The following is a 26,764-nucleotide window of genomic DNA, read 5'->3' on the forward strand; positions in this document are numbered from 1 at the left end:
CCTCCCCTTTCTCCTCACCTGACTCCTCCGATGTACGTACACAAAGATCGGGTTCAAACTTGCCTGGCTTCTCCTTAGTCCTTGGAACCCTGCTTTTCTGTGTTCTGACCTTCTTTTCGTGAAGATAAGGTCTGGCCCCTCCGGAGGCCACCGTGACAGAAGAGTGGACCTATCACCGGGGAACCCCAGGGGGCCAGCCTCAGTTCTAGGGAAAAAGCCCGAAGGCGGAAAAAACCCTAGTCCATAGATGGGTTCGGAAGGTAGGTCCTTTAGATGGTTCAAAACTATAATTAGCAGTTCCAAAATGTCAGGGGTTATGACGTAGAGAGTGAGTTTGAAGGCAGGAATCAAAGATGCAAAAAGCAAGGTACGGAGTAAAGGGGTAGCTGACCCTGAGATAAGGGTATACAGGGAAAGTACAGAAAAGGGAAAAGGGAAACAGTAATTAGAAAGGGTTACTGTACCAAAGTCTCAAGTAGTCTGAAGCAGCGCTAACCCCCTGCGGCGAAGCGGAAAGGAACAACTCGCCAGAGGGTATTACGCCGATAAGGTAGACAAAGGTAGACAAAGGTAGAAAAGTAACAAAGGCTTGAGAAACGCCGCGGCGACCAACACAGCGCTTCCGTGTTTGTAAAAGAAAGAAGTACCAGTCAGAAGGGTTGAAGGAACAGCCGATAGCAAGTCCAGTAAGAAAGCTCCTGTTTCCGGACGCGGAAACACAGTGCGAGAAGCACCCTCGCGGCCGGAGTCCCAGGTTGAAGTAAGGTAGGTGGAAGTTTAGAGCAAAGAAAGAAATAGCGAAGAGGAAGGGTACCGCAACGGATGTAACGGCTGCACTCTGTAGCGAATACAGAGATAATAGAAAGGTAAGGAATAGAGTTAAAGTGAAGGAACCAGGGGAAATGAGGACTAGGAGGAATACCCAGGAAGGCGATAATCCAAAGTCGGAGCGTTGAGAGAGAGTGAATAACAGATACAACGCGCCGAAAAGTGGGCGGAGCCGGATTATATACGCTCAGCGTATTGATGGGCGCCATGTTGGGTGAGGACTAGACCGATCACCGGTGGAACCGCCAGCGATACCAATGTTTCCAATCTTGGGTCCTGACATATATTTGATCCATTAGAAGTATGAAGCGGGCTATATATTCATATTAAAATCATACAACCACGAAGTTTCAGAATTGACCATTTGTATAGTACCACCATTGTGCGACTTATCACTTGACCCCAGAGCTGTTTTTTTAGCCTTGCATTTGCTTCACACAACAAGACACAAACTAAAAGAACATTTGCAAGTAACTTCACAATCTTGTGCATTCAGAAACCCCTCAATATGCCGAAGCATGTGCACCATCGCAAATATAATGTTAATACTGCACCCCCCCATACACCGCATCCACAAGTTATCGGAAAAATCAGTGGGTGTGGCATGAATGTGGGGACCAAATAATTACCTTCTCTGTGGTTCAAAGTGTGGACAAACAATCATAAGGTGCTTAAGAGTTTCCTGAACATCCTGTATGCCACAGAAACGACACAACCCATCTGAGATCAGAGAGTTACGGTTCCAGTTTTTCGTACGATGAGGTAGGGCTGACATGGTACTAACGCGTGTCTGAAGTTGGCATATTCTTGAAAAGAGGGATACTGTGCTATTTGGTCTGATGTGGCGGCCCAAGCATTCAAGAAATACCTTCTTTTCATTGCAGATGGACGGTCTCTTAAGTCTTGTGTCGGCATGTTTAAGGACACCAGGATGTGCTCCATGCGTTCATGGAAAAGGGAGCCCTCCAGCCTCCGGTCTTGGAGCACAGCCCCTGTGTTTTTGTCCACTTTTCTGGCAGTGCCTGGGTGCACTACCCGCCTTCTCCTGCCGATTATAGGTGCTCTCCCTGCCCTTTGTAGTGCTATGGTTCCCAGGCCCCTTCACAGTGCAGGGCAGGGATCTGGCGTACTTAGGTACCACAGTATCTCAGCATCCCACCGGGACACAGCACCCAGCTATTCTTCATTAATGCTGTATGCCCATTAAAGCGTTAAGTTCCCCTGCACACCAAGGGCGTTCGTTATGTCGTTTCCATGTGAGTAAGCAGCATTTTTTACTGCAGCCTGACTCGCTTTCCACTCCTGATCTCTGCTCTTTAATCACGTGGGCACGGTATTGCCTCCCAAGCTTCAAATGCGGGGATGTGTCAATGTTTCTTCATCATCTGCTCTAGCCCGGCAGTGTCTTGTGGCTGGGAGCAGTGCGGTCGCATTAATGCTACACAAAATCAATCCCTTTCCCATTCCGACTCCACGTCACCGGCTGCTGTGTGCTCGCTGCAGAGGCGCTCCCAGCGTTCCATGCCGGGCACTTTAAAGCCTCACAGAGCCCTGGACGGCTCTCTCGCTGCTACAATGTAGCCACCGGGGACACCTCGATCCTGCAGCCGCCGCTCACAACCCACTCCGCACGCGAACCCCACGTGCATATGCTTATGTCCTAAAGGCGTGAGGCTCTGCAGTGCGAACGTGTTTCATCCTGCAGCCGGTCGCACTCTTGGCGATCCCTGCCTCCAGTCTTCACCCGCCAACACTCGGGTCTGTGGGCTCGAATCCTTTGTTCGCCGCCATCTTGTGCCGCAGTGTTCTGGTGCGGCCGCCTGCGAGTAAAGTGTCTTTTATGGCAATGAAGCCTCTGTTTCTGTTATAATGTGCAGGTATTATGGAGCACACGTTCTGACGTCCCCGCTTTTATTCTTAGGCGCCGTACATGGTTTTAAGCATGTATATTGTGGGATCGATGCCGGATCCTTAGGAGCAGCACTGCGGGACACGTCCTACTGCATGGCTAGCTGACCACGCCCCCCATGCCATTGCTTTTACTTGATAACAATTTGGCACAATGTCATGGAACACCCATAGATCACGATTGACCAAAGCTATCAGTTGCCTACACACAACAGGGGACCAGTGAACTGAATGAGCAAATCTGTCAATATGGACTAAAGAGAGATTCTGAGAAGTATGAAAATCACTTAGGTTGTAAGGACATCACCTTTCTCCCTCTCCCACTTAACCCTACTAACCTCCCCCTCACCCCATGCCTTCTTGTTTGTAGATCCGCCTGAGCGCCGTAACATTTTTCCGGTCCCTCGACTGATTTCTCTTCCACACTAACATAACTGCTTCTCCACATCCCACCATTCATCCTGCCCTTTACAGTTCGCCCGAATAGCTATTAAGGGCTGCAAAAGAACCGAAAGGCAAAAAGGTACATATGAAAATTAGCCCAAGCACTACTGACGCGTTTTACTTCTGACGTTTCCTGATTTGGAGATGGATGCAGCGGCAGGTCTTAATAGACTCACATGGTTGACTGATTTGTATACTCCGCACCATCAGCTGTGCAGGACGTCTTTCTTTCACGTTTCCTTGTTTGGTACGCGCGCGCGCCCCCCTGCCGTCTCTCCCCCATGTCCACGCGCGACAGCTTCGAGGGCGCGCCTCGCTTTACGGCAGGCAGCGGTCGCGGATGGTACTACGGCTCGGTTTCGGCGGCGCGCCCGGTGGAAAAGAGGGGAAGGGCACGGCGGCTTCGAGCAGAGGCCCCGGACACGGCTTCACCCGGTGGCAGCGCTCCCCGCCCGCTCCCTCCGCTGGAGGCGCGCGGCGGTGCGGAGCCGGTGGTAGACGGCGCCGCAATGAGCCTAGCTCCCAAGGAGCTGTCCAGCCTGCTCGGGCTGCTCTCGGAGGAGGCATGCGCCAGCAGCTTCGAAGCGCTGTCTACCGCTTTCCATCACTGCTTCTTAAAGGCAGAACACTTCCGTGCCGGCTCGGTGTTGGTGATGTTGCTACAGCAGCCCGATCTGCTGCCCAGCTCTGCACAACGGCTTATCGCGCTTTACCTGCTCTGGGAGATGTACCGCACCGAGCCGCTCGCCGCCAATCCGTTTGCCGCCATCTTCGCTCACCTGCTTAATCCGCCTCCTCCCGGGCCAGAGGAGCACGAACGGCCTCTCTCAGGTAAGGCAGGTGGAGGCACACGTTATGGACGTATGGGGGATCAGGACATGCGTAACGCAACCTGGTGGTACACGGCATCGTTGACAACTGGGCCCGTGGCACTCGCCCCATCATACAGTGTTACCCTTTTAGACTTCACCACATTGCTCGCTGAGACTTTTTTGATATGTTCTTTATAACTACTTGACTTAGCTTCCAGCATCCCTTTGGCTTAAGATTCCTGAGCAGGATAGCAGGGGTCGATGATAGGCCCGTTGAACACAAGTTGCACAACACTTTGTGAGTGAACCATAACCTCGTCAAACTGCAGTTGCTGGTGAAATAAACGTTTGCGACGCATTAGCTAAAAGCAGCTGCTGGCTGTGAAGCATCATCACACTGTAAGGAAGAGCTGTCCCATGTGCTAAAATTTGACTTTGAGATGCGACCCAAACTACACCTCTCTTTCTCTTTTCATCTTTGCAACAATCGCTTTTCAATAGATAGTGAGTAATGGGTTATTTCAAATGAAACACATTTTTCCTCAGCGGGGGCATTGGTAAACCATCTAGTCCCGCATCGCAGGTTTCACATTTGCATGCATTGCAATAGTTGAATTTTGAATAAATAGATGATAAACATTCTGGTACACACGCATGCCTACAGCAATAGAGTACCACACGTGCAAGACTGCGCAGCACCCCATATTATGCATAAGTATGTACCTGCAGACAAGCGACCCGTGTGCCACTTTTGCCCAGGTGAAACCTAGGGCAATGCAGTGTTGGAAGTGGAAAAAAGGAACTAGTGGTACTTTGGCTGCATCCAAAAAGGAGTGAGTGGGATGGCCATAGCGGTCGGGAGAGTGGTAAGGAAACGGCAGGGGGAGGGACATGACTGGGACAGGTAGTTTTGACTTTTGGTTTTCAAGCTACAAATGGCACTTGATGTGTCCCTGACAAATATCAAATCATTGCCCCAAATGAGCATGCACATTAAGATACTATAATCTCTTTAGACATTTCTAATCTGTTGATCATCATTTACACTAAAATACACAATTACAAAAATAGCTTAAACGTACTTTGCCATTAAATGTGAGTTGCATAGGGCTGTAACCAGTGTCGGTAGGTAAGTGGCATTTTCCGATATAAATAGTACAGAAAGTTAATGCAGCTTTGACAAGCGACGTTTTATTAATTTTAAAATATTACTATATTCTGTTCTCTTTATAAACACTTGAATGCATACACATTGGTAAGTGAGTAAAACAGAAATTGGATACTTTAGGCAATCCCCTAATTTCAAGGCAATGCACTTTGTAGTTGCCAGCAAGTCTGCAGTCTCTTCACACCAATGCAATCTTTGGCAAAGATAACAGTTTTGGCTTTTGTGTAGGCACGGAGAAGGGGTAGGAGCAGAGCGCACAATGACATTTGCCACAGCATGCGCACATTCTGTTGCATAGCAGATCTGACCAACCTTGCACAAGCTACTAATCTTTTCATTTTTATTTATTTTTAAACAAGATACTTTCGATTTCCAGTAATAAAAAGAAATAAAAATAGGTCGAATTTGGGATAATCTGAACGTGCACTTTTCGATAGCGCTACACAGGCCGGCATTTGGACTGCTTCTCACACTTGTTCAAGCGGGATGCAGTGATTTGCGCAGAATCACACACTTGTTAAAAGGGGAGTCCAGATTCATGCACCTGACTTTACTTTTTCAATGGGATTGCGCTAAATCGGACCCCATGTCTTCTGGTGCAACAGTCAACAATGTGGAGAACCAGTTGCATCTGTGCTTGCGTGAAAATGTAGAGTGGGTTCAACTTTTGATGGCGTGTGATGGGTATACGTGTAACAATGAAATCGGGGAGTCCAGTGCTGTTGTATATCTCGTTCTTCGTGGCTGTGGGAAGAGTGCACGTGAGACTAGAGATTATGGTGAGGGCATGGGACCTAGCAATTGCTTCTGATTTGAAGGTGGGGCACCTTTTCTTGGCTAACAAATGCATCGATACTGGGGGTTAGCCTGCCCTTAAGCCCTACCAGTTTGGATGGCTAGACCTCTGGATAGAGATAAAGAGATGTGCCCACAATCAGTGCTGGTCATTGGGCCGGCTCTAAGCGGATTGTAAGAGGATTCAATTCAACACTACAGCTAAATCAATGCCTAGTCTGGGATACTGAATGGAAACCCTTATTGATATATCTTTATGTCCAGTTCATGCGTTCTGGATGACTACCCCTATATAACACCCCTCTCTTTGAATCCCCCTGACCCCACTGAGCCAAGAAGTAGTTCTGTTTTGCAAGTTAAAAGGTTTATTTTATAATTTAAACAATAGATATATATATCACACTTTATAATAATTTAATAATTGAATATCACACTGAATCTGAGCAGTAATCAATAATGGATAGTCTGGCACTAGCCCACTTGTGAATAGGAACAGAAGAATAAGGTGGTAGAGAATACTTTATATAAGTTCAGATGGATGTAATGTTGAATGAAAAATGCAATACAGAAAATACTCAATATGATTTCAACATAACAATGTAATCACTTTTCTCTGGCAATCCCCTCCCCCCCCCCCTTTATGCAATGCAAGGAAATGGAAGGAAAGCACACAGTTCTCAGAAATGCAATCACATGTAATTCAGTTCACCCCAGCAAGCTTAGATTACAGATCGGAGTTTTAAACACAGGCCCAACATGCTTTTATATGTGCTGGCAATGAAGTGAAAAATATACTAAAAGGCTTTTAATTCCCTCTAGGAGGTTCAGGGTGAGTGGTATCTAGTTAATATTAGTCCAGGCTCACTTTAGCAAGGATCTAGGAGTAACTAGCAGGTTAAACGAATTTTTGGCAAATGAAAGCAAGAAAACTGCTGTTTTCACACGTTAAGAAATTTGCAAATCGCGGCAAAATTCGCGAGTGCGTTTTTCGCGATTGCGGCAAAACTATAGGGGGTAGGAAAGCGGTTCTAGGTTCGTAGAAAAGCCACGATTCCCAGCTTTCAGAGGAAAGTTACTGCAAGTCTCTAGGACAAACGGTCACGCAGATATGAGCGATTAAATAAAGGTCGTTTTTCAGATTTGAAATTTTAAAGTTCAAAAAGACAAGTGACAGCTAGCAACTAGAAAAGGACAAGTGACAGTTAGGAGGCAGTTCTACTTAGATTGAATTATATTATTTTAACTAAGAGATTGGTTCTGCACAGTTCTACTAGGTACTCACACTATATTCTTGAATTAAATGGGCCTCGCCATGGATCTGGTCAGGTTTTAGACTGGACTCTGGTCTGGTCTCTGCACTTCACGGTGATCTGGGTCAGCTCTCTCTGGTTCTGCTAACAGCGATCTGGTCTGGGTCTGCTCTCTCTCTGGATTCTGGAGATTGATGGATTTAAAGTCTGGATCTTTCTGCACAGCTTTCTCTAGAGATTGATGGAGGTAAAGTATGGATTTTCCCGGCAGAGCGTCCCGCAGCAAATGGATTTGAAAGCCTCTATCTGTCCTGACTGTCTGCTTTTATGTGTTTTGAAAATGGGTGGGTGTGCAGCATCACTAGCCAGCCCCTCTCTCAACTGCCCATTGGCCCAATTCTCCCCTCTCCCATGATTGGGGAAGGAACTGTGAGTCAGAGTGATGCTGTAGGTTTTATGGGTCAGAGGATCCTCCCCTGTCAAATTGCACACAATCTATATTTGATAAAAAAAAAACATATTTGCACAGGTACACATTTGTTTAAAATTACACGCACCCATCACATATCACAGGAGGTATACCCTGTCCAAATCTGCTCTTCCTGGGGGCTTGCATTCAGAAATGGCAACATTTGCACTTTTTAACTGATTTTGCAATTTCGGACATTAACCCAAATTTACACACATGTGCGCAAGGAGTATGGACATTACTTGATGAAATGTCAGATTTTTAACATGCATACATTTTAAGTAATACCCTCTTAACTGCTAGCTTGCCCCCAGATCATGCCACCGGTTCTAAAAACCTCTTAAAATGTGGGCAGAAAAATCACAAGAATTATGGTGTCATTTAAATAATTTTCACAAGTCCGTACTATGAGTTATTCATCTTTTTAGAGTTATGTTCTGGCCCCAAAGGGGTGTGGTTTTTTCAGGTCACATGGTACAGAAACCAGTCTTTCCAGTTTCTGCCAAGCTCAGAGACCCTGCCCCTCCCAGCTTCTGCCAAGAGGAAGCTGTTTTACGACATCTGCAATAAACCATCTGCCTGGGTGAAGGGGGTTGCATTGTTCAGAGCTCCTGTATTCTGTGGGGGCTCCCCTTAATTCAATTATCAGAGAGATGGCATATCCTTAGTGTGGCCAGCAGGAAACAGCCAGGCCTGGGAAGTTACTTGTGAATCAAGTTTCACTCCTGATGGGGGTAGTTGCCAGGCAAAATTGGAATCTCTTTAAGCCAGTTTTTAGCCACATGTCATTTCTGTTCCCCAGTTTTCTGCATTCAAATAACTAACAATTTTTTACATGTGCAGCTAGAATGCTGATTCTAAGTTTAAAACTATGACATTTAAACAATTGCAGCCTATGTGACACTCAAAAGTAGGTCACTCATTTCTTTTAAACATTTAGATTTTTAGTGTCTTTCAGTCCAAATTTACTTAAACTGCTGAAATCCACAGCTCAGCCAGTCTTGTTATAAACCTTCAAGTCACTTCAGAATATAACTTTTCATCCTCTTTCCAGATTTTGTATGCCCACAAGACTTTATTCTGCCAGATGTCCGCTGGTGCTCAGTGAGATTTTTGGATGTGTTGCAAATAGGCATTTTGAGCTGGCATTCAGAGAAAAACAAAAGGTGATTTTAAGTGCGGTTTTTCCTTTGGCACACATTTCACTCATGGCACCCCGGCCTATCCTGCTCGCACTGGTGGGTGGCAAGTTAGGCAACCATTTTAGTGTGCACAACTGCGCAGTTTTCATAGATTCTGGCGCACATGTGGGCTTTTTCGGTATTCTTGGATTTCCTAAGCCCACAGCACCAAATGTTGTAGCCTAATAGTCCAAACGTGGGTCAGGACACCCAACAGGATCTGAGATCCAGCACCAGATATGGAGCCGGATCTCGGGATCCGGCCAGTTAGCCGCCCATGCCCACGAACCGTGCTGGAATACTTAAAAAACAAAAAAAGAAAAAAAAGCGCCCGCAACGGCAGCATTGCCTTTTACCGCGGCTTTGGCACTGGTGTGTAATGCACAATGCTTGCTACATGTACAACTGAAAGGAATTGGTCCCACCCGCACACTCCTCCACCACCCCAGCCCTTGTGTTGTGGGATCCCCCCCACCACATTTTTTCCATTTCCACCACTGCCCACAATCTGGCACTGTAGTGGAGCTCGGGGAGTCGAGATTAGATATCAAATCGCCTCGTTCTCCAGTCATAAATGTAGTTTCACCTGCTGGCACGCCCCTCCTCCTTTTTTTGGTCCCTCCCCAGCCACTCTAATTGGCAGGATTGGAACACTTCCTGGTGGTGCTGTGAGGCAGCAGCAAATTCAATAAAGGTAAGTGAGCCCCTTTGTTTCTCTTCCCAGTACCCCTTGTCCTCTTTTGTTGCCCCAACCCCTTTAGCTGCTCCAGACCTATTTAGCCCCTGTTCTAACCCCTTTTAGTCAATTACTTTTCCCCCATTAGTTTATCCCCCTTTAGCCACTTTTTTCACCCAGTCCTTTTATTGCCCCAATCCCTTTCCTTCCCCCGAAACCCCTTTTTTTGACCATGACATGACCCCAAACCCCTCGTTTTGCGCAGCCATTTCCTGGGCCCAGCTTGTGTTTGGCCCTAAGAGCCAGGCCAGATCCCAATGGCCGGCCCTACCCACGAATTCCCTGACTCTCCCGGTCTAAACACATTCACATACAAAACGGGCTCCTCCGTTTTGCTTGTATTATCTAGGTGCATGGTCAAGTACAACCTTGCAGAAACCACACATTTTTTTTTTTAATTTTTTACTTTTAAAGAAGATGCTTTTCATTTACAGAACTTTTATTTTATTTAAAAAAACACTAAGGGATTTGAACTATGTACCTCTGTGCTTCATAGCCGGCTGCACTGCCACTGTACTATCTAACGCATCAGGAATTTTGGAAACATTTTGTTTATACCGTCTTCTAAAAGTATGTAGGTTAGTGGTCCTTTTTTATGTCCATGCATGCCAAGATTTGACATGGGATTAGACCCACATTTGATAAAATATCACCTTGATTTCATCCTTCTCTTTGATTCTAATAATGCTCAACACATGTCCCTGTATCTTCTTTCTTAGTAAATAAGTTGCAATAATTCACTGGTTTAAAGCACATGACACATTCACAACGCGCTCCTCTGTATTGCTTTGTTGTCATGTACAACCTTGCACAAACTACACATCTTTTCATTTAATTTTTAAACCTGATGCTTTTGATTTTCAGATATTTAAATAAGTCTTTTTGGTTTAAACACTGTATCTTGTGCTTCATACCCCGCTGCACTTCCAGGTACATAACAAAGTGGGAGACGGCACTGGATACAACCTTCGCGGTTGAGACAAGGGAAGTTAGATGGCAGGGTCAATGCGAATGAGGGAGAGAGCCTATAAAGTCATGATAGGTTTGTACCTGACCCCCACACGGCTTAAGTTGATATGCCCAGAAGTGTCCGACAGATGTTGGAGGTGCAGGCGGATAGGTGACATGCTCTACATGTGATGGCCATGGCCCAGGCTACAGTTTTACTGGAAAGGGATTCTGAGCTCAGTAAACGCCATTATGGGGAGTACAACACGACTGTGTCTTAAGTGGCTTCTAGTAGGCCAGACGGGGAGACCATATGAGTGCCAGGGCTTGCAAAATATACTATACCCTAATGAATGCTGCAGGCAGCGATGTTAAGGAAGAAAATCCATCCCCCAACATACCTGCACTGGATCCAGAACCTCATGGCCATGGAACAAGTGACATTAATGCTAAGCGCAGACCACTCTGCCTTAATCAAATGATGGTCTCCTATTATTACATTTTTGATGTCAGACCTTCAATGCTCTCAAAGACGTTGTGGGTTGAACCTATTAATCTACCCAAGGACTGGAACTAAGACACCTAGGTTTAAGGATTTGAGTTAAAACAAAAATGACCCTACTGGAACATAGAACTGCTCTGATCTAAATGTGCTTCGCGATTGAGGGGGGAAGTTGGACTAACTGTTCTATACTGATTATTCGTTATGATGTCTTATTGATAAATTGAATACAAATATATTTTTTAAACGAGCTTGGAGCATACCATCATTTATACAAAAAGAATATATGGTCCACCTTAATGGAGCAACATGCACCAAGTTATTACGAAACATTCCTTTTTACCCTTTTCCATCACCACATCTTTCTGTGCCATTTCACCTTTATTCCTGTCCTTTTATCCTCTTTCTACACCTTTTCCTCTGCCGACCAAGGTTTGGGTACCCCATGTGGGGGCATAATATGCCAATTTCCAGTCGGACCAGGCGCACAGAAACCACTACACTGGTGAGTTGCCACAGCATAAAATCCCTGTAACCTAATCTGTTTCAAAGACAAACTTGAATGTGTTTTTTACAGGGCCATGCTGGCATACATTGTGGACCCAGATACGATGAATGTTCTTTACAGTAGCATGTTGGCACATATTTTGGGCACAATCGGGAAGTGTTTTACTGTGGCAATAAAGGAACATATTTGGGTACTGTGAGAATCCTGAGGCTATTCTCACTTTTGAACCCCTTGGATCCTCTGCACAGCTGGCCAGGTAAAGACCCTTGCTATTGGATCCTGATGGGGGGCAGAGAAGCAAGAGAGGATCACCTGGGTTGCATATCCTTGGGAACGAGGTTTGGGGTACCCTTGAGTGAGACATTGTATCCCCCTTTCCCTAGTGACACCCAACCCCTCACCAACCTTTATTGGCTATTATAAACCAGCTCCCCTCATTTTTCCACCATTGACATTTGCCAGTACTGGGACGAAGAATAGGCCACTAAGAGCAAGGAAGACTATGCTCTTTTATCACTCTAGTACTGGGAAGAGGAAGATGCCTACTAGTAGAAGTGAATGTCCCTTTTAATGGGAGTCCTGTAGGATCGAATCATTATTTACACCTGCAGCCTGTCAAGGGGTTGCAGGTGTATAAATGGAGCTCAACCCAGTGGTAGAGGGAATCAATGCAAGAAGGACCAGGATGCTGGTGCATGTAGCAGAGGACTGTTTAGAATGGCGTGGGAGTGAGGACTCTGTGGAGCGGACCAAGAAAGGTGAAGTTATATTTGTCTACCATCAAAGAAAAGGGAATATCTTGCATCGGAATGATCGTGTCTGATGAGAAACGCGCTTTCAAAGTTTTCTGCACATTGAAATATAAATTTAGTTTAAATGAACATTTCTTGTACTCTACATAAAGGGAAAACAAACCCAGACCAGAGTTTAATTATTGAACACCAAATTGAATTAAGACTTAAACAGAAATAAAGTTTTGAAACCAAAAGGTGACCAGAACAGGCAGACAAGGGACACTGCAGCCTGATACAGAGACCATTTCAACCAGTGGGAAAACCACAAAATAATTTAGACAATTTCAACCTGTGGGAAAACTACACACTCGTTTGAACTGTTTCCTTTGGAAATTGTGTTTTGGGACTTGGGTAAGGGTACACTGAGTACTGATTAGAAGCCGTCATTTTGAGTTATTTTGAACTTGGGCAAGGGGATCCCAAGTCCTACCTTGAAGAGACTTCTTTGCATTCTAATTCTAAATAAGGGGATTTTGATAGTTTACTTTGTTGAACTGTTTTATACTTGAGGAAGGGAGCTGAAAGGAAGCTGCGAGCTGGAAGAAGCTCAGGACTTTGTGTTGAACACTGTTTTTGTTGATTGCTGATATCCCCACACATATAGTTCTAGTTGAGGGCAAGCATCAGTTTTGTACACAGACAGATTCCTAAATTGAACTTGGACTCTCCTGAGTTATTTAGGTAGGGAAAGCCCACCTTGGCATAGGGCAAGGTAGGCCTTTTTCTATCCTGGCATTTCATATTTTTGTTTGAATTTGGAATCTGCCTTCTTCATGATGCCTTCACAGTGCATGCAGCAACAAAGAGATTTACAGGACCCTGGTCATATATACATTGAGCACACAGGGATGATAAACCAGTGCTTTACAATGGTAGTGCTTGTATATATTGTGGGTGCAGGCAGCATGGACAGGTTTTTTTCAGGGCAATGCTGGCAAATATGTTCACCAGCATTGCTCACAAGTGTTTTTACAGTGGCAGTGATTGCATATTGTGGGTACCATCATACAAATGTTTCACAGTGGCAATATATAGTGCTTCCAGGCATAATGTCAGGCATTAAGAAAAGATGTGAACACTTCCTGTGTTGTTTTGCTGACCAGATATCTGTCTATTGGGTTTGTTCATTTGTTAACCTATAGCACCGGTTGTAAATTGTATGACTTTGTATCTATTAAATTGATAACGGTTGTAAATTGCACCATTTCAGCACACTGGGGCTCATTGTAACCTTGCTGGTATCGTGGCGGTAAATACGCCAGAATACCAGCAAATGGGATCACTGTTGAAAGCACTTGGTCCAGCAGTGTTACCGCAGGATTATGAGTGCCGGTATGCAGTGTTAGTCCCCATTCCATGGCTTTGCTGGTATTTCAGGTGCCTGTAATACCAATTTTTGACGTTGGGGTGGCACAATTACCTCCACCCCACCGGCAAACTTGTAGTTTTGGACAATTATTTCTTCCAACTAAAGCTGGGAAGATATGTGTTCAAGGGCTTGAGTTGCAGATTCTTCTTAAATGGCAAAACTGGGATTTGATCAAAGATTTAGCTTCTGGGCACGATATTCTTTACCTCACTGTGCCATATCTGCCAAAATTAGAAGTCCCTAGAAGTGATACATGTCGTACTGTCCAGGGCTGGGGAAAAACATAATCATAATATTGATCAATATATAATAATTGTGTACATCTATACATTGATCATCACAAAGCTGGTCTCTTGGCTTACTCCTGGCTACTTATTTTAAAGTAACTGAACACGATACCCTTGAGTATCGACTTATTCAGTGATATCGTTTCTTGTGAAGTCCCTAAAGAAGCGAATTTGGAGACCTCGCACATCTTTTGAAATGCAGGGGCCTGGAAATATCAAACCTTGCCACTGCACTCCCCCGCACCCCCCCACCCCTCCCTTGATCCAGGAACATGCTTCCAATACCCCTGAGGCACCAACACAAACTACACCCACCCCTATCCTCTTTTTGGGTCTAAAGCACACCCCTCTTTTCCCCCATCTTCTGCCCCCTCCCCTTATGTGAACCCCCATGTGACTCCCTTGTACTTTGTGTTCCAAGTGTGCATGCCACTAGAACACCTTTGGCTCTAACTGTACCACTTCATGCCACCCCTGTAACAGGGAAATGATTACAGTGCCCCAGAAGTGCCAAAAACAAGCTTCCCCTTATTGAGGCTAAATTGTTTGCCTCGTTCCCATCACTCATTTGCCCCCTAATCCTCATACCTACAGCAAGTCTTTTAAAAAATACCATAATGCGCGCTGCAACCAGCCGCTGTTAGTGGTTCATCCTGCAATGCCTGGGGATGATGATGCTTTACATTTGATGTGTTGGGAGGGGCGTGGCTATGTTCTGAAGATGTACGGAGGGACCATGACTTAGGTGCACACTCCGAGTGGGCGTGAGTACTCCGAGATAAATGGTTAGAACTCGTGGATGGTGTCGGCACCCTTAAGCCTTCTTTTTCCAATTTTTACTTTGAAAGATGCCTGGAGTTGGGCGGGGGCGGGGGGGGGGTTGGCTATCAACACCCCGTATGCTGGAAAGCAAATGTACTTCTTTAAGTACATGAAACGTTACAGGTTGCCTTTGCTGTCTCCCTCCGGGCTTGCAGTATCCAGCAGCGTTAACACCTTGTTGCCTTTGTACTATTGTTTCGGCACTACTTTAGCATCGACACCCTACTGACTGAGAGCTTACTTGCCTTTTGTAAGTAGACCTGTAGGGGCAGAGTGAAAAATGAATACACAAAATACAGATTTTCCATACTAACTTTTAGAAAGGTCATGATTTTATGAAAGGCAATGAGGCGAAGTATTCTAATCTGCTGGAAACAAGGGAGGTATTACAATTATGTATAAAAATAACCACACTAGAAAGGAATTATGACCACTGTGAAAGTCTGACTGTCCAAAACTTGAAGCATTTGCTGATAGAATGTGCAGCAACAAAACCACAATGAATAAAACACCTAGCAAGATTTGTGGGGAAAGAGGAATGGTTAGAAACAGATGAATAATTCTGGTGGAGAATATCTGCAGGACATTAAACTTTTTGAGCCTAAGTATATTGATGATGCTGAAGCAGCTGGGCTTGATTCAGCTGTGATGCCATTGAGACTGACACAAAAATTAGGTTGGGTTAACCATACTGAGATGTTGACTATTCCTGCCTTTTATCGGATTTGTATGTAATTTTGACTATGTAAATATGTTTTTCATTTTGTATATTTTGAATATTGTGAAGAGGCACATATTGTCTAAAACACAAAAAATATTCTGTTATTATGCTTTACTCTACTCATACACATGTTTAACTAAATCAACAATAACGCCTACAAAACTGTGCGAAAAGAACAGCCTTGTACTTCTAAAACTCAAATGCTCTGACATCCGCCGTAAGTACTCTTCTCCACAATTATTTTCAATGAGCTACATAACTGGCTATCCTACTTTCCTTTGCTGCTGCATGATACACTGAACATTTTATAACTTGCTCTTGACCGTCTCTGTAACCGAAAGCCCTTGTCTGCTTCCTTGCTAATATGACCACCACCTGCAGTGGCAAATAACAGAGAAACCTTTGTGAATCTCAGGCAGATAATCCATGTCTTCACCACAATGTTTCCTCAACTCAGCCTGCTGTTGTTTGTCCATGGCTTTGCTTAAAGTTCTTGCTTTGCTTGTCACTTGGCCTTCAGCGATTTGCGCTGGTGGGACAATATGTCAACCCTGTGTCTTTAATAGAATCATGACTTTCCTTACAGAGTAGTTTGGAAAATCTGTACTTTCGTTCTCATTACCGGAAGCTCGTATTATATTTATTCAAAGACTACGCACCAGTAACAAGGCTACTGGGTCGATCACCATAAAGTAAACATTCTTTAACACCCAATTTGTGAGCCCAGTCTCTGGCTTTCAGGCTATCTTCTTGTGGACGAACACTGAGCCCAAAAACTTTAGAAGCCATTGCTCCCCTCACTGAGTGGGCTCCAAAACAGGTTATATCCTTTCCTGCTTGCTGCACACACTTCACTTGGTGAGCGCCATGATGGTTTAGGGTAAATGTGCGCTATATAAGTTCTGCTAACCTAACATAACTCGCTCATCGAGCTGAGGAGATGGCTCTCAAATGTTTCCATAGGGCATTATGCAGTTTAGTTTCTCTAAGTGACAAAAGCTGCTCCGTTGCTGCCCCATAGGCCTCGAGATTTCGATGGTCTTAATATTAGTCTTAGTTCTCTTGCCGATGTGAAACGTTAATCCATCAGGGGCATAGCTCTTGTGATTGGCTTCAAGAGAGTTCTGACATCGGATAAAAGACGGAAGAGTGTCGTTAGATTGGCCGTCAAGTCTTTGTTATCCGACCATCTCTGGAACAACTGTAGCACTATCTTATAGTTGTGTATACTTGGATGTTGGTGGTCTCAAATATTTTTTTTTAACAACTTTTGAGTTTTGCACAAAAGTTTTTTATCGGAGGTTACAGCAAATTCTTCCACATGAAAACACAAGCGCTAGTATTGCCAGCCTGAGGATTTCGTTCCCTTGCCACACGCACAATTTTCAACTTACCCCTTTGCCATTTACCCCAGATTTTCATATTTCTGTGGACATCCCCTCTGTATACCACTTGGTCCCATTGTTTAATGACATCCATCCCTGTTCTCCACGTACCAATGGTTGGAGTGTCCGGACTAATCAATTTTTCTGCTGTCCCTCATTTGGCCACTATACATGCTGTTTATAAAGCCCGTTTCATTTCTGTCCATTCCTTCTTGAGGTCTCAAATATTAACTCCTTTTAGGCTACCTGCATAACATTTGTTTGCCTATTGCTGATTTACTCACACTCTCGTAGCTGGCCGAGATCGCAGACTGATATATTTACGGTTATGTAGGCTTTGCCTTGTGTGGCTAGTGCTGCCAGGAAATTCACAAAATGGATCACATCCACACTCGTGGGGATGGATGTCCCTTTCCATACACCAGCTGCTCTGTAAGATTTGGTTGTTGCAGGGACACAAGATTCTTTGATAGTGCTCGGCTTCTCCTGGAAAGACCTGGTACCCCTGATATTGAACATTCTATCAACTTCATTGAGTGTTGAATCCACAGTAGGCGTGGGAGTCCCCTGGATCTACTTGCATCTGGGAGGAGAAAGGACATCGCCACAGACATCTCTAGGAGGTGTGGAAACCATGCTTGGCCCTACCAGACTTGTGTGACTACCACTAGCCTTGCATGTGGCTGCCTGGCTTGTGCTAGCGTCTTCGCGATCATCGCAAGCTGTGGAAAGGCAAACTCCATTTAATGACCCCAATTCTGCAGAAAGTCATCTGTCGCTCTTGATCTTGTCTCCAGCTTTAAAACTGGTGAAGCTCTCTGTTCGCGCTCGAGTCAAAAATATCTTTGTGGCATGGGCCTCCGTTACATCTAAAAGAGTGCCCTATCCGCTGCTGGAGATACGGAGAACTATTGAGTTCAGGAGTGCTATTTGATTGGAGAGAAATCGCAGGTACACTACAGTAGCGGTTTTGTCCTTCTCCAGTTATAATTGCTCCTACCCTGCCTTTGCCGATTTGCTGGTTATAGCCAGCGCTGGAATGGTACCAGGTAGGGTCAGGTAACCTGTGTCCCATGGCTGACCGGTCAGGGAGAGGGCACGGGCATCCTGAGCACAGGAGCACCACACAGGGCTGCCCCCCCCCCCTCTCTCCATGTCACTCTTTCATGTCCCCCGCCATACCAACGCCAGCCCAAACAGGAAGAATGAAGGGCAAGGTGGAAGCAACACCTTGCCCTTCCTCCCAAAGAGGTGCTAAGCACCTGAGGCAGGAAACGGGCAGGGACCAACAGAGCTAAGCCCTCCAGGGTGCGGATGCCGTTGGCACCAGCCGGCTGCGGGGCTGGCAACACAGCCCCCTACACAGGCACAACAAAAACCCAGGGCCAGCCCATGGGTCTAATATAAGGAGCTGCTTTTGCAGCAGACATGCCGAATTCAGCTTTGGACTCTGCACGGGGCCCCAAGCAAAAGAGTACTTTGCGCATGCAGAGTGTCTCTGCTCTTTTTCCCAGAACCCTCCAACCCTAGAAAAAGGGAGAGCAGAAAGAGAAAGAAGACAGGACACCGTACAGTGGCCACACTGTCGTGGGACAAGGAGGCCGGCACGGGCCAGAGGGGGCAACCTCAGGACCTGGTGCCCAAAAGTACAGCATATTATGGTTACTGTAATTATCTGTCTGCTTATGGCTCCACTGGTTATTGTTGGATTCAGGCACGCGCAGGGGAGCAGGAGCTCCATGTGGTATTCTAAAGGTCAAGTGCCGCTTCTCTTGTTAGGTGCCGCTTGCAGGTTGGGAGAATTGTTCATCACACTGGGCGTGAGCCGCTCATTTTAGCATGTTGCAGACTTGCTGCCAGCAGCGCGACATGCCATCAACACGCCTGGGGAGACCTCAGTAGGCTCCTTGGGCATGAGCTTAGTACCATATGTGTTCATATTTGTTTTATTGCCCTACAAGTTAAGCAACGTTGGAGCCGCTGACATAGAGACAACTTGGTTATGTACATGCAATATGTCTGAGGGACACCACATATCTTTGTGAAGAACAGGGAAAACTTTCCGACAGACGCCTCGCTCCTGCGGCAAGAGCTACATGTTCTTTGAGTCATCCTGGGAGCTAAGTGGAACCCTGCGTCTGTTGTTTATCTGCCTCTTACATGTTATGTGCATTGCAAGCATTGTGTGTTCAGCACAAGTGTGTGCTACGCTTCCTGTTAATATGTCCTTACCTTCGCTACCATCCACGTTTCATGTCGGTTATGTGTAACTTGTTCTACTTGTTGTTTGTGTGACCTCCATGTTAGGAGGGCTCAGAGTAAAGGGTCATGCAGTGAAACATTTCACCACAGAGCTGCAGACCATACCGTTGAAGTGGGTGTATGGCACATTTCATCTTGGCCTTTTGAGTACTTGTAGCATGTTTTTCCCTAACCTCCCCCAGCACCCCTCTTCCCCCTACCTATCCAGCCACGTTCCCTAATCCTCTTCTGGGTTTTCCTAAACTCCGTTGACACTAGCCACAACCTCTCCCTAACACCCACTCCCACCTTATTATCTGCTTCGTGGTGATTTATTGCATACAATCAGGAACCCGTGCCAATCAAGTTGAGATGGTCGTACTCCATTCGGCTTTGTGGTTAAGGAGTTGTGCAGTTCCTCTGGGCATGCCAGCAGCAGGGCAGGGGTGAACTGGGAACCCAAAGAGGTCCTGGAAATAATTTCTCAATTGGCCCCATATTACACATTTTCGGCAAGCCCAACCCTTTTCCTTTGAGAAAATGTGGAAATATATAGGTTACCAAACCAGGCCCAGGGTTCAGAGGCCTACCGGAACATATTCTATAGGCCAGTCCACCGCTGCTCCTGGGTAAATCATTTCACCGCAAAGTACCCCGCTAGCAGCTCCACAAAATGGATGTGCAGCTTGAGGTCGCCCTTCGACCATCTCCCTCTTAGGATTTCTCTGCGCTGAGCTCCTTAACCTCTTAGACTGGCATTAGACTGGTTAGTAGGACTGCAGAGGAACTGAAAACCACTCTTCCGTTGCACGCTCCCATATGCTGCAACCACCAAGATGATTCCACTCTCACTTCCTGAGATGGCGGTATTCTCTGCTCCTTAGTCAACCCCCCCACCCCATTTCTTTTTTTTTTTATTTTAAGCATATTTGTATTGTACTACTTATGCACGGAAACCACAAGTAGTAAAACAGGTTGCCCCGTTACACCATGAATAGAACAAAAGCATAACATTGGTCAAAACCTGGATATATCCTAGGTAGAGCTTAAAACAATCCCCTTGTTGATGGGGCTCGCGTGTGGGCTCCTTTTGATAGTCCCATTCTTGATGTCGAGGTATTTATAAATTGTCAGGATTGCCTAATAACCTAGCTATTTCTTAGCCAATAGCGTGCCTTAGTATCATAAATTCCCGAATTGGTGATACAGATGGAAGGAGGGAGTGGGGAGGAAAGAGGGAGGGGAGAAAAGAGAATGGAACTAGTGTGGTGTATAGCAAAGTATCGGTAATGGGATAACCAACATGGGTCTTGGCATGCTGCAATAGGGTTGGAATTAATAAGAGTCTAATGAGGCAGTCAGTCAGGTCATTAAAGTCTTCACTGCAGCCTCCGGGGGGCAGGTCCAGGACCAGGATTGTGAGTTGCCATGCGTGCCAGAGGTGGTTCACTCTCCTGGATCCTCTGAGCGACTGTGGCCCAAACCCCTGGGTCTGTTCAAGAATTCCTCTTACAATCTCCATGGTCCTCGGTCGAGCATGCCCTTCTTAGTGAGGCATGCTTCTATACGGTGGACATTGGCTACCTGATTCCGTCAGGCTCCTGTTGAGAGCTTGAATAGGTCCTTCCAGTTCCCCATTATCACTCTATAGGTAATTGCCACCAAGTATCAAATAACTTCTTCTGGTCTCTGCCTCCAGAGAAGTCCGGACCAACGCTGCCACTGATGATGTACAGGACTGAGAAGCTAAAGGGGATCTTGTATATTTGCATAATCCCAAGACCATTTGGTGCTTCAGAATTGGGATGCATATCGGCAAGCAAACCTCATGTGCTTCATTGGCCCTTTTTCCAGCAGTGTGCTTTGGCTGGATGTTGGCCCACTTTCATTAGTTTAGGAGGGCGTGGGGAGGGTGAGAATATGCCCTATTGTACACCATGAATAGGGACTGGGTTATGGATACAGCCCTAGAGGCATGTCTTATTTTTTCCACCATATTTCTGTCCAAAGTGCGCCGAGTTGTGGTCCACACTCTTTTTCCCTAGTGGTTTTCTGTGTTCAGGTTGGTGTGGCTCTGCACCACTGTGTTCAGAATCTTGTATATCTTGGTCTATTTCACAGTGGTGGGGTGATTAGAGTAGAGTAGGCTCCCAAAATATTCTCCTCTTTGAAAGCAATTTGCCAATTAGATGAATCTCGAACTCTCTCACTGGGAGGTTAAATGTTTGTTGTAGTGTTGACCGGAAGGTAGTTCCATATTTTGGGGGCCATAATCGGAAAACTATGTCCCCCTGCCCTGGGGAGTTGGTAGTGAGGGGCAGAGTTGGGAGTTGTTACTGGATCTGAGATCTGTAGTGGTCTTCTTGTGGGCAATGGCATTGTTCAAATATATGGGAGCTGTTTTGTTGAGGCACTGAGTAATACAGAGAGTTTTGAAGATCATTCTGGCTTTGATGGGGAGCCAATGCACTTCCTTTCAGATCATTGAAATGTGGTCAGACGAGATATTACATAGACAGAAGTATCTGGTGAGGTCGGAACTTGGGAGCGCAGTGGCTCAGAGAGTAGCAGTGTTCTAGGGACCAGGGACTCCAGGGTCCGCGACCGCCGACAGATCCTCTCTGCAGCGTTCCGCTTTCTTTCATCCCAAACCATCCATGCTTGCGGTTTACATTGCCTGTTTTTTACGCCGGCCTGTTCCACGTAGTAATCTCCGGCTACAGGTCCCTATGAGGAACGGCCACACCTAGGACCTTGAAATCCTCCAGTGTACTCCTGACACTGCTACTCCCTGAGCCACTGAGCTCCCAAGTTCCGACCTCGCAAGATACTTCTGTCTGGAATATCTCGTCCTGATGAAGGCCACACCATCGGAGCTCATCCCAGCTCACCTTCTGGCCGACACTGTTGTGTTGACTTGTTTTATTGTGTGTGTTGTTGTTGTTCATCCCTACATTGGTTTTATGCATATGTGCTGTTCAAACATGCTATCAACTCACTAAATCCACTGGTCTCCTTCCCAAGGATGTCCTTTCCCCCGGAAATCAACAGAACAGCAATCGGAAGACGCCTGTATGCTGATGATATGATCATTTTGGATCAGACAATGATAGGCCTACAAAGATCCTTAAACTTACTTGAAAAATATGTAGCTGAAAATAAATGCAACAAAATCTGAAATATTAGTCTTCGGTGACAGAAGAGGGAAAAGCAAAAAAAAACTAAAATGGTTTCTAAATGGCAACTATATAGAACCAAGCAGTGAAATAAGATATTTAGGAGTCCAATTGAGTACTGCAAAAAACAAAGACCCATGGAAGAATATGCTGAAAAACAAAGTAAAAAGATTAACAGCACAAGGAAAAACTATAAATAAAAGATACGGGAAGTTTTCTTTACAACCATTGATTATATTTTATAGGCAAAAAGTCATACCTTCACTGACCTATGGTGGAATTCCTGCATATATTTTGGATTTGAGTAGAGATATTTGGTTTGATTTCTTTTTACCTTTTGATAACATTAGATGCACGTTCCTGTTTTCGAAAAAAGGACCTGTACATTTTTTAGGTTTCCCATTTGAGTTACTGTGAACAGTCTACACCCCCATCATTTGTCATCACATTAAGAGAGGATCTACCTCAGTTTGCAATTTTAAATATACCTCACCATCATAAACATTAATTAACAAGACAGAATGTGATTTTCATAGCCAGCTATATTATTTCAGTCTCTGATATAAATTTTACTGCAGTGTATTAGAAACTCTTATTTTGTTATGTGTAAGATAATTTAGCATAGATTCACAACACTTATCAATGTGTTTGTCCCTAAATTACTCCAGTTCAACAATACAATTGATGGCATATTGTGAAGGCATCATGAGTCCGATGCGGCCAACTTTTCACAAGTTTTATTTAATTTAAAAGGTAGGGTGGATGAAAGCCTACGGATAGTCTACATCATCAAGTCCAAAGTAAAACATCTGTCTGTGTCCAAAACCTATAATTGCCCTCACAACTAACTGCATATAATGTGTAGGTATGTTGGCATCAAAAAGGAATAGTGTTCAAAGTAAAGTTCAGAGCTCCTTCTAGCTCTTTGGCTTGTAACCAGCTCCCCTTACCCAAGTTCAAAGTAGTTAATCAAATACAGGGGTAACCTTCCCCAAGAGTTCAAATCTTCCAACTGTCAAAACAACACTTGATTTAAATATCACAACAAGGTCTTTGCGCAACACAAGCTTCTTCGTAGGTGGTTTCAGCGGCTTTTCCATTTTGGGGCACCCGGTCTAGGCGCAGTTGACGGACCACATGGTCCACACATTACACATCACGCAACCGATAGCCTTCTTTGACTGCTTTTCCTTTGACAGCAGTCCACTGATTCTCCTCAGCAGTGAGGTTTGCCTTAGTCACATATGTCACACTCTTGGCACTGTACTGTGGCTTGTTTAACCACTTTGCGCTTGTTACACCTTCTTAGGTTTCCTTAGCTCTTGCCAATGCTTGTTTCCTTATAATATATAGTTCTTAGCACTTTATTGTCTGTGTCCAATGTTGAATTCCTTAGATCCTGCATTCACCTTTGTGCTCACTTGGCTTTGCTTGCATTTGTTTCAGTAAATGCAGTTCATCTTAATGCACTTCAAAATGTTCCTTTCAATAAAGTTCACAATCTCTCTTTCACTCCTTTCAAGATACCAGAGTGTTTCCAACTTACTTTAATTTCATTCAAAATATTTGGCATATGCTTTAACTTGTGTTCGGTGTTGAAAATGCCTTGCTTTCCTTTCCATCACCACCTGCCAGCCCAGTGTTCCCACTCTTTCTGGTTTCACTCACCGGTCGGTCTTCGGCTGTGTCACGGGTTCCTGTTTCTCTATGCGGTCTCTCGCGTCTCCTCCCAGCGGTGGTCGTGTGACTCGCGCACACCCAGCAATGCTTCCACAGCGAAGAGGGATACATGCAACCTCTTTCCCTCGCCCCTGTCGGCCTCCCTCTCCCGGCTTGCCACTGGCCTCCAGCTTCTTGTGCCATCTCTTCACAGATCTCCAGCGCTGTTCCTGCCACACACCGCCACCTCGAAGCGGTCTTCCTGCAAACAGTTGAATGACTCCATTTGTTTGGGGCTTCCAGCATTTAAAGCTCTGGCCTCCATTTTCATTATGAAAAGGGACTAGACCACTCGCAAGCAAAGCCGTAGTTCTGCTTTGCTCTTGTTGTCCTCCTCCACGCCCCAGTACTTGGTTGGGGCTGATAATTGTTTGCTTTCACAAAATGAGGATGTGTTCCTCTAGTTGTCCTCTTCTTCATCCCAATACCATATTGATGCAATTTGGGGAATACTTTAGAGGAATCACAGGGACGGGGCCTACAAAAGCCTATGAGGGTGTGCGGTGCAGTGGTCTACAATGTCGGAGGTGGACTCTGGGATCGGATGCCAAATCGTGCCGGATCTCCTTTTTCCTACACGGGATCTTCTGTCAGCATGCCATACGGAGGGTCAATGAATGCTCACCTTGTTACGGGACTCGCTACTCGTTCCACCCAAGCATCCTGGCTTGCGGCGCGAAACAGAACGCATCCTTACCTGGTGTACATGGGTAAATTGCAGCGGCCCATCGAATGTCGTTTCAGTGTTGGCGGAGGCCAGTCCATGTGTTCCTCAACCAGGGTCGTCATTACTGCTGGGATACGAATGGCGGCTCTGCCAGGGGCTGGGTCCAACGAACCAACCCAATCGGAGAACATCCCAACAAGGAGACTGATTGGCAATCCCATAACCAAGTCGGGATAAGTGGAAACGAAGACGCTGATGGGGGGGGGTAGGGGGGTTCTCTTTTCGCATACAGATCTGCAGAACGCAAGAAGGCAAGGAAGAAGACTGGTGGTCCTATCCGGGCTCGGACGAGTAGGAGAAGATGGCCTGTTGCAACCTCTAGCCACTAAAACTTAAGAAAACCCCTGTGAGTGAAGCAACTTCCAGGGGAACCTGTTCTGTTCTTGTCTAAATCCATTATCAATAAATAACCTCTGAAAAAGCCATGGCAGTAGTCCTTCATTCTTACAGAGGGATGGAGGGTTTGCACTGAAAGGGAAATGGGGTGAGGGGAGGATAGCATGTCTCACCTAAGGACGTCCTCTTCCCCACTCCCCAAGGCTCCTTCACCCAGGTGATTCTCCCTTGCATATCCACCCCGAGGGTTGGGATCCAAAAGCAATGGCCTTTACGTGGCCACCTGAGAAGATACCGGGGGTGGGGAGGAGGTGTGGAAAGAAGTGGCGACGCCCTCGGGTTCCTAACCATGTTCAATTATGTGGAAGGTATTTCATTGCACAAATTTATAATGTAAAAAAGTATTAAAACATTTGCTTTTCTAGCTGTGTTCTTTTTTTTACAAAGTATGTATGTTTTTTCTACATTGCTTTTTAATACAGTTTGCGTTTGTTGAATCAATGTCCATGACCAAAAATGGCTGGAAGGTTTTGAATAAACCTGACTGGCACTGCTCTGGGCAACCTTCCACACGACCGTTCAATTTAATTCAAGAAAGTCTGTATAATGCAGGGTGATAGATATCCAATTACTAACTTTGCAAATTTGTACTGTGGTTGACCTCTCCAAATAGGAAAATAAGGAGGCTGTGTTAATGTGGAATCGTGTTTTTATGCCAGGTTTTACACCATTTGCACAGGTTGGAAGCATGCCATCAACCCTTTCCATTTTACTAATGGCAAATAATTCAATTAACAGTTTTAACTGTTTAAAAAAGTTCATTTGGAATGCAAAGTGTGTTTAACGTGTCTAAACTTGTACAAAAGCAACAAACCACCATATCCTGTTATGCGAGTTTTCTAAAGTGCAGCGAATTACCCAACGGTGTCATGGTGCTATTGAAAAGGCTGTTGCTGCTAGGGTTTGTTCATTACAACGATCAGTTGATGACTCAATTGAGTAAGTATGTTTTAAGGCTTCTCCTGAAGTAGGAGAGAGTGATAGTATTGCGAAGTGGAACTCGCAAGTTTTAAGTTCTAGATACCTGGACCGAGAAAGTGTAGCTCCCATGCCTTTCTTTCTGATAATTATTTATTATTTGTTGCGTTTGTTATACGCCCAAACCCTGGGGTGTCACGGCGTAGGTTACGGTATTACGGATTACTTGCATAAATATCTGGTTACAAAGGAATAACAGTGTTAGACTTACTTACTGGGCTTTCTGGTTACAAGAGAATACATGGTTAGAAGATTTACACAATTACTTACAAAGCTTTCTGTTAAAATAAATGCTGGGGTATCCGAGACACATGATGGCTATTAACGATGCTTTGTTTCTGGGCCAATGGTTATGGGCCAGCAATAGTTGAGCTCATAATACAGATTAGTATTTGTTAAACAACCAAGTTTTTTGAAGTGCATGAAGGAGGGTTCATTGCTTGTTAGGTGGAAGTGAGTTCCAAATTCTGGGAGCTGCAACAGTAAAATTGGAATTGCCTGTTCTAGATTTTCTTGAAGCGGGATATGAGCAGGTTGATGATTTGCGCGTGAGGCATTGGTTGAGGTAGACTGGGGTGTGTGTGTCTGTGTGTGTGTGTG

General features: G+C 45.3%; 1 protein-coding gene across 2 annotated transcripts in view; it reads left to right on the top strand.

Annotated features, from left to right (window-relative positions):
* The first annotated feature begins 3,379 nt into the window (after positions 1 to 3,379).
* Positions 3,380 to 26,764, top strand: part of CNOT11 (CCR4-NOT transcription complex subunit 11) — a 535,329-nt gene continuing 511,944 nt past the window's right edge. The window contains exon 1 of one of the 2 annotated variants that reach the window (XM_069636715.1): positions 3,380 to 4,011. In XM_069636715.1, the coding sequence (XP_069492816.1) occupies positions 3,462 to 4,011 (550 nt within the window). In that variant the 5' untranslated portion in view covers positions 3,380 to 3,461. The remainder of the gene's footprint in view (positions 4,012 to 26,764) is intronic. The other variant, XM_069636716.1, reaches the window with a different exon arrangement.

The sequence above is a fragment of the Ambystoma mexicanum genome, chromosome 7p, assembly GCF_040938575.1.
Source record: "Ambystoma mexicanum isolate Mex_15411 chromosome 7p, UKY_AmexF1_1, whole genome shotgun sequence".
Taxonomy (NCBI): domain Eukaryota; kingdom Metazoa; phylum Chordata; class Amphibia; order Caudata; family Ambystomatidae; genus Ambystoma; species Ambystoma mexicanum.